Source organism: Balaenoptera ricei, chromosome 14 (genome assembly GCF_028023285.1).
Source record: "Balaenoptera ricei isolate mBalRic1 chromosome 14, mBalRic1.hap2, whole genome shotgun sequence".
NCBI classification, from domain to species: Eukaryota; Metazoa; Chordata; class Mammalia; order Artiodactyla; family Balaenopteridae; genus Balaenoptera; species Balaenoptera ricei.
This window is the reverse complement of record NC_082652.1, coordinates 38,433,069-38,447,368: the sequence shown is the minus strand read 5'-3', so window position 1 is coordinate 38,447,368 and position 14,300 is coordinate 38,433,069. Positions and strand designations below refer to the sequence as shown.

At 34.2% G+C, this 14,300-nt stretch overlaps 1 protein-coding gene across 3 annotated transcripts in view; it reads left to right on the top strand.

Moving 5' to 3' along the window:
* ROCK1 (Rho associated coiled-coil containing protein kinase 1) overlaps positions 1–14,300 on the top strand; it is a 138,840-nt gene that overhangs the window by 22,714 nt on the left and 101,826 nt on the right. For 2 of the 3 annotated variants that reach the window (XR_009497207.1, XM_059894051.1), the window contains exon 2: positions 11,812–11,893. Coding sequence is in view for 1 of the 3 variants with exons in the window: in XM_059894051.1 (XP_059750034.1) it covers positions 11,812–11,893 (82 nt within the window). In the remaining 2 variants the exon portion in view is untranslated. Of the gene's footprint in view, positions 1–4,247; positions 4,331–11,811; positions 11,894–14,300 lie in introns of all 3 variants that reach the window. The other variant, XM_059894052.1, reaches the window with a different exon arrangement.

The window sequence follows — 14,300 nt, the reverse complement described above, 5'->3', positions numbered from 1 at the left end:
TCAACCAGCCGCAGACTGAAAACATTAGGGAAAAAAAAATCCAGAAAGTTTCAAAAAGCAAAACTTGTATTTGCCTGTAGTCAGCAGTTATTTACATAACATTTACATTGTAATTACAACTATTTACATAGCATTTGCATTGTATTAGGTATTATAAGTAATCTAGAGATGATTTAAAGTATATGGAAGGATGTGTGGATGATATATACAAAGGCTACGCCTTTTTTTTTTTTTTTTTTTTTTTTGCTGCACCGTGCAGCTTGCAGGATCTTAGTTTCCTGACTGGATCGAACGCGGCTCCAGCAGTGAAAGCACCAAGTCCTAACCACTGGACTACCAGGGAATTCCACTGTGCCATTTTATTTAACGGACTTGAGCATCTTTGGATTTAGGTATTTGCAGGGGTCCTAGAACCAATCCCCCAGAGATGCCAAGGGAGTACTGTATGTGTGTCCTTCCATGAGTAGCGCACACTGTCTTGATTATTGTAGCTGTGTAAGTCTTAAACTTGGGTACGGTTATTCCTGCACATTATTCTTTCTCAAAATTGTTTTAGCTTTTCTAGTTCCTTAGCTTTTCCATATAAATTTTAGAACAATCTTGCCTATATCTACAACATGTACAAAAACTCTTGCTGGGATTTGATAGGAATTGCGTTAAACCTATACGTCAATATTGGCAGAATTGATGTCTTTACTATGTTGAGTCTTCCAATCCATGAACGCTATACGTCTCTCCATTTATTTAGATCTCTTTAAAATTTCTTTCATCAGTATTTTGTAGTTTTCAGCATAAATTCTATACTTGCTTTGTTAGATTTATTCCTAAATATTCCTTTTTTATCTGAGTAAATGTAAATGGCATTGCGTTTTTAATTTTGGTTTCTTCATGTTCATTGCTAATATACAGAAATACAGTTGTTTTTGAATGTTGATCTTATGTCTTATGACCTTGTGGAACTCACTTATTAGTTCTAGGTGTTTTTTGTTTATTTTTGTGCTGTAGCTTCCTTGTGATTTTCCTCATAGACAATCATACCATCTGTAAATATGGACAATTTTATTTCTTCTTTTCTGATATGTATGCCTTTTATTTCCCTTACTTTATTGAGCTGGCTGTGAGTTCCCATGCTATGTTAAATTAAGAGTGTGAGAAAGGACATCCTTGTCTTGTTCTTGATTTTTGATATGAGGGATATCATAGATTTTTGCCATTAAGCATGATGTTAGTTTCAGGTTTTTTTGTAGATGTTCTTTATAAGCTGAGGAAGTTCACCTCTATTCCTAGTTTTCTGAGAATTTTTCTCATGAATAGGAGTTGGATTTTGTCAAATACTTTTTATGCATCTGTTAATATCATGTGATTTTTCTTCTTTAGCTTGTTCATATAGTAAATTATATATGAAGAGAACTTTTAAGATATACTCTCTTAGCAGCTTTCAAATATTCAACACAGTACTGTTAACTGTAGTCACTGTGCTGTACATTACATCCCCAGGACTTATTCATCTTATACTGGAAGTCCAAGCCCTTATTTTACAACTAAGACCTCCTTCCATTCTAGTCCAGTATCCCTACATAGAGCAGCTAATGACTATTGTCATTGCCTCTGTGTGTGTGTGTGTGTGTGTGTGTGTGTGTGTGTGTGAGTGAGTGTTGGAATGTGAACGGGGGCCAGCCATCACTGTGGTAGAAGATGGAAGCCTCTTCAGGCTTGACTCATTCTTGGCTCAGGGGTCTTCACGTAATGAGGTTACTATCACACAAGCTGGAGAGGCTTCAAAGGAAAGAATTCCTTTCCAATCATAAGTCTGAGAGCTTTGGTAGGCATGCGTCTCTACAATCTTTCTTTGACTCACAGAGCTTTTGAAAAAGTCCCTTTAGACCAAAACACCTGCATCACGGTGGGCTGGTACACAGGTAGATGCCACTGATTTTATCCTGGGCAACTTATGATGTAATCTTATGTTCCAGAATTAGAATTTAACAGTGAAGGTTCATCATATTCTTCCAACCAAATGGGGGAAACAGGCTTCTTTACCTATAATGCTTTTCTGTGTATTTCTTTGTATAGCTTTTTTATTTGGTTACTCTAGGTATTCAATTAGACGTACATATCTTACCACATTTGATTGGTGTTGACATTTTACTAGTTCTAGTGAAGGGTAGAAATCTTATCTTCTTTATGTTCCTTTACCCTCCTAGTATATAATATATTCATCTTTAATGTCTTTTTATATGAGAAACAATGAGAAACAGTCAGGTCATATTAAAATTTTTTGCTTCAACTTTCAAGAGAATGAAAGTGTGTTGTATTTTCCTGTATTTTTACTTTTTCATTCATTCTTCCTGTTATCCCAAGATTCTTTTATCATTTTCTATTTGAAGAATTTCCTTTACTATTGTATGTCAGCTACATTGTTTTAGGATAGGTCTGCTGGTCACAAATCACTTAGTTTTTTGTCATCTGAGATTATCTTGTTTGCTTTTTTTTTGGATATAGAATTCTACTTTGACAGGTTTTTGTTGTTGTTGGTTTGGATTTCTTTAGATATGTCCTGTTAGGTTCTTCAATCTAGAGGTTTATGTCTTTTGCCAAATGTAGGGAATTTTTAGCCTTCATTTATTTCAGTCCTTTTTAGTCCCATTATCTTTCTTTCCTCCTTCTGGGCCTCCAGTGATATTAAATCTTTTGTTATGATTACCCAGGTCTCTGAGTCTCTGTTCATTCTTTTTTTCCCACCATGATCAAGGTCTAGTTTTATGAAAATTTGTATAGGAACGTTAAAAAGATTACAGTGAGCTGTTTATTTTTCTTTTAAACAATATTATTTTATTTTTTAATTCAACAGAAAAATACAATCATTCTAAAAAACTATACCACATTGTAACTATATGTACTGATTAGGGTGACGTGAAGCACACATGGCAAGTGACTCATTTTGCTGCCTGTGAAAGGAAACATTGCTTTGCATCCCTTTCCTCTTTATTAAATAGTCAAGATCACACACTGGTGTTTATTAAAATAACCAATAGATTTGGCTCTTTGACGAGTGCCAACCTAATGGTAACAAGGACTCTGAAAAATGAAGATTCCCCAAGCCATTTCTACGACTCAATCAAAGGCTTCAGACTGGGAGGGGAAAGTGCATTTCATTTTTTATTAGTCAAGTATAGTTGGCTGGAAATCAGCTTGTTTTTCTCACTTTCATTTACAAATTTGATGAGCTGTTTTTTTTGAAAAATGTTTTTATACTACTGCTAACTAAACATATGACGTGTTTTATTTTTCCCCAAAGAAACGAATCAGACACTTGAAGGAAAAATTTGAAAAATAAACTCTCTCCCCCAAAACAAAATCGAACCACCTGAACTCTTTCAGTTATTCATGCCAACACAAAGTCTAGCTTGTGTTCACCCATACCTATAAACTGTTAAAGTGATAAGGAGGCAGATCCTCTTTGAAATTATCCATGAATATATTTCTGTGACTTCTTAGGATATATCAGTTTCTTACAATGCAGCAGACCTATGTGGTAGTTATTGTTGTTATCCTTATTTTACAGATGAGAACATGAGGCTGTGAAGAGTTAGATAATTTGCTTAAGATCACGGTGACTATTAAGTGTTCTAGATTGGAATATGACTCCGTGCCTTTTTGACAGGATACTGTTTATATAGAAGTATTTTTCTTTTTTATAAGGTTGATGTCTCAACTTTGTATCTTAATTCTGTCCTCCCTTACATTTTTTTTGGAACCTCACTTAATCATTTTTATTCTATAAAAATACGTCTCTTCTACCTAAAAGTATTTCATCAAATTTAGGTTTTAAATCATGCAAGCTTCTAATCTTTCTCATTTCTTTTGGCCATTATTTCATTTGTTCCTTTTCCATTAACTTTTCTACCCATTATAAGCTGGTTTATGCCCCTTCCACTCTGAGAAGCATTCTATTTAAGGTTGATACTGACCTTTAAAAAAAGAATTTCCCAAAGAGTCTCACTCCAGCTTCTCTGGGTCTAGATGGTCTATTGTATGCCTCTACCATAATCTCTTGCCTCAGGAGTCTGTGGGGTTTATAGTTGTCTCGTAGCTTTTATGAACTGTGCCCCCACCGCTTTGTCTACCTGTGTTCTTAGTTACACAAAACAGAAAGGTCCTTGCCTTCGTCCTTCAGGCATCCCCCAGATGGGTTAAAACAGACATACATAATAGTTTACAAATACGGTCTTACTCTGCTCCCTCAGGTTCAAGGTGGGGGAAGTGGGAACCAATCTGTTACCTACTCAAGACCAAGACCACCCCCACTCCGGGAGAGAGTGGGGTAACAGTGAGTAAACATGTCACAAAACTTTCCTACCATTTGAATATGGCTTTTACTTGATTGGATATTTGCTTGGTTGCTCTTAACCTTTGTTTTCCTGAGCTCTTACAAAGTTGGTTCAGAGAGCTTCTGGGGGTTTTTTCACATTTCTTTAGGGGAATGAGAGTTTGGAATTTCCTAGTCCGCCATTTTGCTGATGTCCAGTATTGACTTTTTTAAAAAGTTGTGGCAAAATATATATAACGTGAAACTTATTTTAATTACTTCTGAGTGTACAGTTAACTGACATTATATTGTTGTGCAACTATCATCAGTGACATTTTAATCACAAATTATTTGCCTCCTTTTGCATTTTTCATTCTAGTGGACCTCACGGTGGCATTTTGCTTTGCTCTTAAGTTCCTTCTAGAGTTAGTTCAGCTTTCATGATGCTGTTATATCTCCCTTCCCCACCTCTCTTATTGCTCATTGGTCATGTTTGCTCTGCTTATCTCTCAGATGTTAATGCTTCCCAGGATGCTATTATTCACTCTTTTTCCATTTTCCCCTTGGTTTACACTTGTTGGGTAATTGCATCTGTTATCATGGATTTCACTGTATTCTCATGACTTCCAAGTCTATATCACAGTCCAGTCTCTCTGTTGAACTCAAACTCATATTTTTAACTGCCATCTAGTTATCCATAAAATGGCAGCTATCCTACAGGGACCTCAAATTCAGTATATCTAACATTTTTATCTTTTCTCTCCAAATTGTATTCTCTGCCTTGGTTAATGAAGTCACTATCTTCTTACCTAAACTAGAAGATAGATAGTCATTCTTATAATTATATAATCATTCTTAATCCTTCCTGTCCCTCTTTCAGTCATTCATCAGGTTCTTTTTCTTCTAATGCTCCATTCCTATTGCCCCAGTTTAGTTCAGACTTGTATTGATAGCTTCCTATGCTTGTATTACCACAGTATCCTCCTAATTGCTTCCTTTTCCACCTGTCTCTTCCTGTTCTAATCCACTGTCTTTATCATTGTCAGACTTTGATAAAATAAAAAACAGTCATGTCACTCTTCGTCTCCCCAAAATTCATGTGGTTCCAAGTGGATATCATCATAAGATAAATACTGAAATTCTTAGCATGGTATGTTATACCTTTAATACACATTCTGTAACCCATCTTCAGAGCATTGTTTCCTGTACCTCCTCCTTCTCACCCTATGGGACCAGAGCATCCTACTCTCATTCTCTAAACTTTTCTTGCCTTTCTTCTCTCTAGATTGCCTTGCCCCACCTCCATCTTACTCTTTCTCAATTCTCTTCTTTAAAGATCAGCTCAAACAAATGGAACCTAATTAAACTTAAAAGCTTTTGCACAGCAAAGGAAAACATAAAAAAAAACGGAAAGACAACCTACGGATTGGAAGAAAATAGATTAATTTCCAAAATATACAAACAGCTCATACAGCTTAATATCAAGAAAACAAGCAATCCAATCAAAAAGTGGGCAGAAGGGACTACTTTGTAACACTGAGGATCCTGTATTATTTACTTTTTCTACCTACTAACCAGTGAACTTGCAGAGACAGGAAGTATTTTACTATTACTATTATTATCTTCATTATTATTACTATTACTATTTCTGTTTTCCTACAGAGGAGGAGACTGACTTATAAATAAATAATTACGATATAACAAGTACGGTAATTCCTAAATAGGAAGCACATAGGTGTTTTATTTTTTAACGTTTTCTCAGAGTGTTGGGGAAGGCAGCACAAACATTTGAGGCAGTCGAAACGTAAGAAATATTCACATCCCAGCTGGAGAAAAGAGCAGGTGCAAAGACAGTGGGATAGAGTGAGCGTGGGCCGTTTGGGAGATGACTGGTAGCACACTGTGGCTCAAGCCTAGATATATGTATGCACAGAAAATGAGGCTGGAAAGGTATAGTTTGAGATTGATTGGGAAGAGCCACTGTATGTTTTACTAAGTATTTGGAATACTTAATTTTTTGTACTATAATTGTCCTAGGGAATATTGGCATGTATGCAGTAATGTCACATTGGTTAAACAGATTTTAATCGTATTTCATATCAGAAGTTGTTAAAATTCCCTGAGGAAATTCTGTTTCCATTTTCATATCAGTGATTTAATTTTGAGAAACTTCTTATCTCTTTACCTAACAAAGAGATTAACATGGACCCAAAATATTTTCTTCAAATGGTACATCCTCTGTCATCAAGCATTTGACAGCAGTCAAAAAAAAAAAAAAAAAAGTCAGCCTATTTTAGAAGCAGTTTGGTTTTCAGAAGCCCTGTTTTTTTTCCCCCCCCTAATGTTTATTTATTTATTTGGCTGCATCGGGTCTTAGTTGCGGCATGCGGTGGGGAGGGGTCTTTTCGTTGTAGCGCGTGGGCTTCTCTAGTTATGTTGCACGGGCTTAGTTGTCCCGCGGCATGTGGGATCTTAGTTCCCTGACCAGGGATCGAACATGTGTCCCCTGCATTGGAAGGCGGATTCTTAACCGCTGGACCACCAGGGAAGTCCCAGAAGCCCTGGTTTTACTGCCATAGTTTTAATGGATTTTTTTTTTTTTTGCAGTTTCTCAAAAAATATTTCTTATTTAGAAAAGTAACAATTTTGATTTTGAAATTTTACAAATTCAAAAAACAAATTGATGCTTTTTATACATAATATATTTTCCTTTCCTAGTGCCATTATATTCTCATACCTTATAACAAATGTATTATTACTAATGGATCTAATCCTAAATGATATTTTACACAGGAATCTTACTTTTGTAATTTAAAACTATCCAGAGACTAAAGTTTGCAGCAGTGTTCAGTTGAATAATTTTCTTCTTTTTCTCCTTTGCTTAAATTCTGTTGTGAGATAACACAACTGGTGCTTTTCCCCCTCCTAATACCAGCACTTCTTAAGAAATGTGAAATGTCCATTCTTTAGAGATTCTTGTAAAATGTTATACTTGTCGTTAATTATGCCTGCCTTTGTGTGTTTATGTGAAAATACTTCTCTAGTGTGACTAGCTTCTTTCAAAATACACTGCTATAACTGGCCCACTATCATTTTTCAAATATAAGTAGCAAAGAATTTAATTATTGTAACTCTTTGACATTGATTGACTCCTCTCCTACATGTTTTCTCCTCTGTAGTTCTTAATACTGATGATTAAGCTATATGATGGACATGTGAAAGTAGAGGGTAGCTTTCCTTCCTGCATAAATCTTAAAATTGAGTGAAGGAGCAGTGGGACTACATGCTTTGGCTCCCATTCCTTGTGAATTGTTTTTGCACTTGGAAGAATGTTAATTTCTATTAAGGTCCTGAATTCTCATACTAGAATATGGACTTTAGGAAGTGGGAAGTCTTATTCTCCATTATTTTAGAGAACTTCAGAGTGTTGAATAGAAGTCAGGATTCCTTGGCCCACTTTGTGGTTGGATATGGACATTTCTTACCTTGTGTAGCTTCTCTACTTCATTAAAAGTGGAAGCCTGCATCCCTCTCCCCAACCCCAGTGTTTTGACTCCCCTTAGCCTCTGTTGGTATACGCCTTAGATTATGCTAGAAGAATACCTTCTTCCCCATTTTATTTCTCTGATAAAAGGCATATAATTTTTGCTTATGAGTGATACTGAAAAGCCATATACCGTCTCCTACGTCTGTAAAATTAAAGTGTATGGTGATAGGTCCAGGCACCCAGTGACCATACACAATTAGCGGAGGCAGCTAGTTTTCCATTAACAAATGCATGATTGAATTCTTGGTCAAGCAAAAGTCAGATACCTTATGTAAAAAACAAAAAAATTTTAGTTATATATGGGATTACTACATTGGGAACAGTTTAACATTGTGACCTGAGATTTACTCTTAAGGTTTTATCACCACATGATTAAAATATCTGTTTTCTGTTTGTGTCATTTCTATCAGTAGTGAGACAAACTTGTAGAACTTTCAAATGTCAGCTAGAGAAATAAAGGAAAGAGTGGGAAGTGGGACTGTTTAATGGTCAAACACTTCATACACTTCACTCATTTAACTCTCACAAATCCTTTCTGAGTTGTAGTTAGTTATCCCCATTTTACAAAAGAGAAAACTGAGGCTCGGGAAGGTTATGTGACTTGTCCTTCCAACAGTAATATGTAAATATACTATGTTTATTTTTTTTCTTTAAAATGCTTTATTTTTTCATGGTTGAATTCTTTTGACCCATCTGGAATTCACTTAATTATTAATATGAATCAATCAATATGAATCTTCTCCTGTAGTGCTGTGCAGTTATACAAACAACATTTACCAAAGAGTGACACTTTGTCAGCCCCGTCTTGCCCCTGGTCTCACTATTTGAATGGATGATCCTCTCAGTGCAATAAGTCCTATAGCTCCTACATCGATTCATTGGCATTTAATGAACTCTTACTGTGTATTTCAGGATGCTTTTAGTCACAAGAGATAGAAGATCCAATGTAAACTGAGTTAAGCCATAAGGGAAAAGTATTATCTCGAGAAAGCATGGGAAGAATAGGTTCCAGAGTAGATTAATTCAGTGATTCAACAAACATCATCAGAGACCCAGGTTCCTTCCATCTTTTGTTTCTGTTGTCCTCATTGTGTTTGGCTTTTTCTCCTGCCAACCTCCCTTGAGGCCCCAAGGTGGCTACTGTTGTTTAAGGTGTCACATACAGATATAACAGTTTCTCATGAAAGGAGAGACTATGTCTGACGTGTATCTCTTTCAAGAGAGAAGAAACTTCCCCCAGAAACCTTTCTGTAGGTTTTTTCCACATGTTACATATGTCAGATTATTACCATGTTCCTGTACTTAAGCTGAACACTGGCAAGAGTAATAGGCCTCCATGTTTAGCTTAGATTAGACTAATCAGAAGTGACCTCCTGGAGTTGGGGAAGGTTTCTCCCTTCTTGGATGCTCGTAGTCTCATGGAGGAGGGTGGGTAGCCCGAACGAAATCAAAGTTGAATGAGGAAGGTAGAAGGGGGAAATAATTGTTGAGGTAGGAGAGCCAACAGTGCCTGCCATGCTGTGAGTAAAACGTGTTGCTCAGTTTTGGGGCTTAGCTTACTCACAGCATCTGAAATTAGCTGTGAAGATTAAAGTAAAAAATAACTCTAATACAAGGAGAACTGTTAGATTTAATAGGTAGTTTAGGGAAGGTCATGCAAAAGAGGTAATAGTGGTGTATTAGGGAAAACGTAGTATTTTCAGCCAGAACACTAGGTTTGAGTCCTAACCAGTGTACTTTCTAGTTTTAATTAGAAGAATGACTTGTGATTTTCTATTAATTTTTGAACAGTACATCTTGGATTTAAATATACATGTTTATTCTCAATTCTTAACTTCATTTTAAAGAGATTCAGGATTTTAAAATCATGTTTTTATCATGGTCATGTTATTTCTGTAGCTACTAGACTAAGAGTTCATATTTTGATTATAACACAGCTTACTAACTAGCTGTGTGGCATTGGACAAGTCAGTTAATATTTCTGATTGTTATTTACCTTAGCTGTGAAATGAGGTGGTTAAACACGTTATTTTTTGAGGTTCTTTTCTGTCTAACATTTAGTAATTTAAAAACTTATTTGGAATAAAATTGGAGGCAGTTGTTTTCAGTATATTTACTGAAGAGAGCGTGTTGTAAGTAAAATTTAATACACATTTCCCTCACTTTTTAATGTTTTATTTGATACTAGAAAACAATATAAGCTGTTACAAATTTAGGTGTCCTGAACCTTTTAAAACTGGGAAGTGTCTTTGGAAGTAGATATGTACTAAGAGCTCTTAAAATAATAGTTATTATAAGATATAATAATATGTTGATTTTATTGCATTATGCCTACTTGCATTTCCCAGATGACTTTATCAAAATTCGGCCTAAAATTGTGTAGCTAAAATTATTTGTACTACTCTATAATCTGTATAATTTTTTGGAGTGACACGATGCAGTGAAACTTAGTATCTAATCTAAGAAAGTATTATTTCTTGAGTAATAAATATAATGCCTTTGCTGTGGAGCATAAAAATCATTGGTTTAATGTATATTTTATGCACACTGGTTCAGGACATTTTGCTAGGTGCTGTGGGAGAAAATGAGATTTAACTGTGGTTTCTGCCTCAAAGAACTTAAAACCTAGTCAAATGGGTGTGTATATATATATTTAATTTACCTTTTCCTAGAAAATAGTGAGTTCATATATTTATTAATTGGTTTTCAGTTTAGAATAGACCAAGTAAAGGTTCTTGTCTCTTTTTTGTAAAAATAATTAACAGAAATATTCAAATGGTTTATAAGACTCTAAGAAATGTATCTCAAGGATAGATGAACTTTCTCTAGTGGAGGAACTTTTTCTTCAGATCTGTACAAACCTCTGAATTCTGAAAAGCCAGTGATAGGGTGGGTTGATCTCTTCAAGCAGTCAACAACATTGGTATTACTAGTCGTCTTCTCCATGGTCAGTTTCCAGCCTAAGCAATGATATATTTTAAAACCTATTAAGATTTGACTGGGCTTTTTGGTTTCCTAGGGAAATATTTTAAGTATTCTAAAATAGCTGAGTTATGCACACCTTTGGCTTAATACAAAGTATATATCCCCTGGCTTTGATTTCTCCTTCAACCTCTTATGAACATGACTGTACATGGTCTCCAGAAGGTGTGTTTTCCTTTGCTGCTTCTGTTTTTATTCTTGGGCTCTATTGTAGCAAACTAAATTTCCCCAGTTAAATAAAATGAAGATTACTTGGGATTATCTGAATGTTTCCTCTGCTCCTACCACATGACAAGGTATAATCTGAATAGATGCATTCCCATTTCAACACTGATTGGTACACCTTCACATAGCCCTGCACTTGCTTAGATAATATTTAAATATCCCTGTAAAAGTAAAAGCCCATGTTTGTCCTTTACTAATAGTTGCTTTAGAAAGTGCTTCAAAGAAAGAAATAGAACTGTTGTGAAAACCCAATATATTTATAAAAAACATACCATAAAAATGTATCCAAGTGCAGAATTTATTTTATACTAAACTTCACATTTTAGGAACTAATATTTGATACTACCTTATAAAATATTTGTAGTCAAAAATATAGGCCATTTGTTTTTTATGAGTGTCTGTGAAATAAATAAATGCAGTAGTTAAGGGAAAGTGAAAAGTAAAATTTCCTTCCCTTATATGGGGGAAAAGGGCACGAGTTGAGGTCACTTGTAGCCAATTTGCGGTGATTTTGCTGCTCCTCTGCCTGGGAGAGTTAGAAGGTGAAAACTCTGTATGCAATAAAAACAAATTTTCTCTTCTCCCAGTACTCATGTAACCTTGTAGAAGATGTTAAATGAATGCGAGATGTATGAGAGTAAGGCAAATTAAATGTTAAAGCATATATTTTATTCTTTACTCATAAAAAAGGAAAGTGTTCATAGTGTGAACCAAAAAACTAACTTTGTTTGTTTGTTTATTTGTTTAGGATGGATTGGATGCTTTGGTATATGATTTGGATTTTCCTGCCTTAAGAAAAAACAAAAATATTGACAACTTTTTAAGCAGATGTAAGTAATTTTTTGTGGAGGTTAATGGCAGACTATATATAATGAAATATTGACTTAGATAATTCAAGCCCCCCCCCTTTTTTTTCTTTCTATCTACTCTGGTTATTTCATCAATAGTACCTACATCAAATGAGTAGGAAATGGGAAAGAAACTTTGTCAGTTTGGGAGCTTATCAGGAGAATCTAAAATATTTTGCAGACAAGGGAATAAAAAGTAAATGACTAAAATAAATATGTTAAAATAAGCATATACATACATGCACATTGAATTTCAATAATATTATATTTATCCTCTGTTTTTCTTTTATAAATGAATTAGCTATTATGTTTTAATACCTGCAGGTGAGAATCAATTACATATGAAAAGCCCTCCTACCCCTGAGATATGAGAATTTTCTCCATGAAAGCAGGCTTATATTTAAGTTTTACAGATGTTCTTTTATAAAAACTCTTTTTTGGATTTTGATGTTAGATATTTATCATTTAAAATTTGATTAGAGAACTTATTAAGATAGTTGCAATCTTTTTATCTTAAATAATTGTTAATAAGATTTTGGTTTATAAAATCCTCCCCACTCCATTTTTTTTATCTGTTCCTAAACCATACATATCGATACATTTAGGTTGGGTTGATTTTAGTGTTATCTTTCAATTTTGGTTACATATGTTTTGTTAGAAAAGTTTTATTTTTCTAAATAGTCAAATCTTTTTAACTTTAGATTTAATTTCTTTTATCATTTCTACACTTTGAAATCTTGGCTCAGAATTTTACTTATCAATTTTTTTGGTTTCTGTTTTTCTCTCCTTTATAAAATTATTTTTTCAGCCTTAATTTTATTTTGGAATATAGTGCCAGATTCTGAACTGCAAACTTTTAAAAAAATTTTCTTAATTTCTCACATCTTATTGAAATTGCAGGAAAATTTTGTTGCTGTTTAATTTGCTTCACCTTCCTACTTAATAATACAGCAGAAGAACTAAAAAGATGGAGAAACTTGACCCCTTCTTATTTGATGGGAGGCAAAAGAATGAATGCTTATTAGTACAAAGTGGGGGTGTGTAATTTTGTGAAGTAGGGTAGCAAGAATTGGAACACATGCTTTTAAAAATCTGTTACTGTTTTTGCTATGCAACATTGCTGCTTTCATAATACTAAGTTTGCCTTTACATTGTATTTTGTAAATAGAGACATCAGTAGCCATAGTAGAAATAAGTAAAATGAAATGAAAGTATAAAGCTAAAGAAAACTATTTTAAACGGATAAACCTGTGTAGTTTAGTCTAGTTTTCAGATTGAAGAAAAGTACAGAGAATAATATTAAAAGTTCTGGCAAATCATATCTAGCATTAGGTAAAAATTTTGACCAAGTAGGGTTTATACCAGGATTGCAAAGTTAGTTTAAGGTTCAAAAGTCAATTAGTGTAATCTAGCATATTAACATATTAAAAAAGAAAATCCATAATATCATCCTAGTAGATGCAGAAAAAGCATTTGAAAAAAATCAATATCCATTCTTGGTTTACAAATATCTCTCAGCAAACTAGGAACTGGAGGAAACTTTCATACCCTGATAAAGAGAATCCACAAAAAACCTGTAGTTCAGTTTGTATTTAATTGTGTATGACTAAATGCTTTTCCCCTAAGATTGGGAAAAGGCAACTATGTCTTCTCCCACTACTTCATTCAGTGTTGTCCTGGAAGTTTTAGACAGTGCAGTAAGGTGTAAAATAAAGAAAAATCATATAGATTAAAAAGGAACAATTTAAAATTATTCAGACACTGTATTTTTCTGTATAGAAAATCCTCAAGATTCTACAGAAAAAGCCTCAAGAACTTATCAGTGAGGTTGCAAGCTAGAAGATTAACATACAAAAAACAGTTTATTTCTATATATTAGCAGTAAGCAATTTTAAATTGACATTATAGCAAATATAGTACCACTTACAGTAGAAGCAAAAGCATGAAAAATTTAGGGATAAATTTGACAAAATGTGTGTAAGCCCTGTATACTGAAAACAATTTAATATACTGAGAGAAATGAAAGAAGACCTTTAAAAAAAAAAACCAGATATTCAATGTTGATAGATTAGATAATTCAGTATTAAAATGTCAGGAATCCCCAAATTAATTTATCTATGGAGTCCATGTCTTCTCAGAACCTAAGCAGGCTTTTTTGTATGAAGTAACCATTAATTCTAAAATTCATAAGGCAATGTGAAGGGTCTGGAATAGCCAAAACAATTTTGGAAAGTAAGAACCAAGTTGGAGGACTAACACTATTGGATTTTAAGATCAAGGCAGTATAATGAAATGAAAGAATAAACATACAGATAAGTGGAACAGAAATAGATCCATATATATGCAGTCAGTAGATTTTCAACAAAGTTGACAACGTAATTCAGTACCC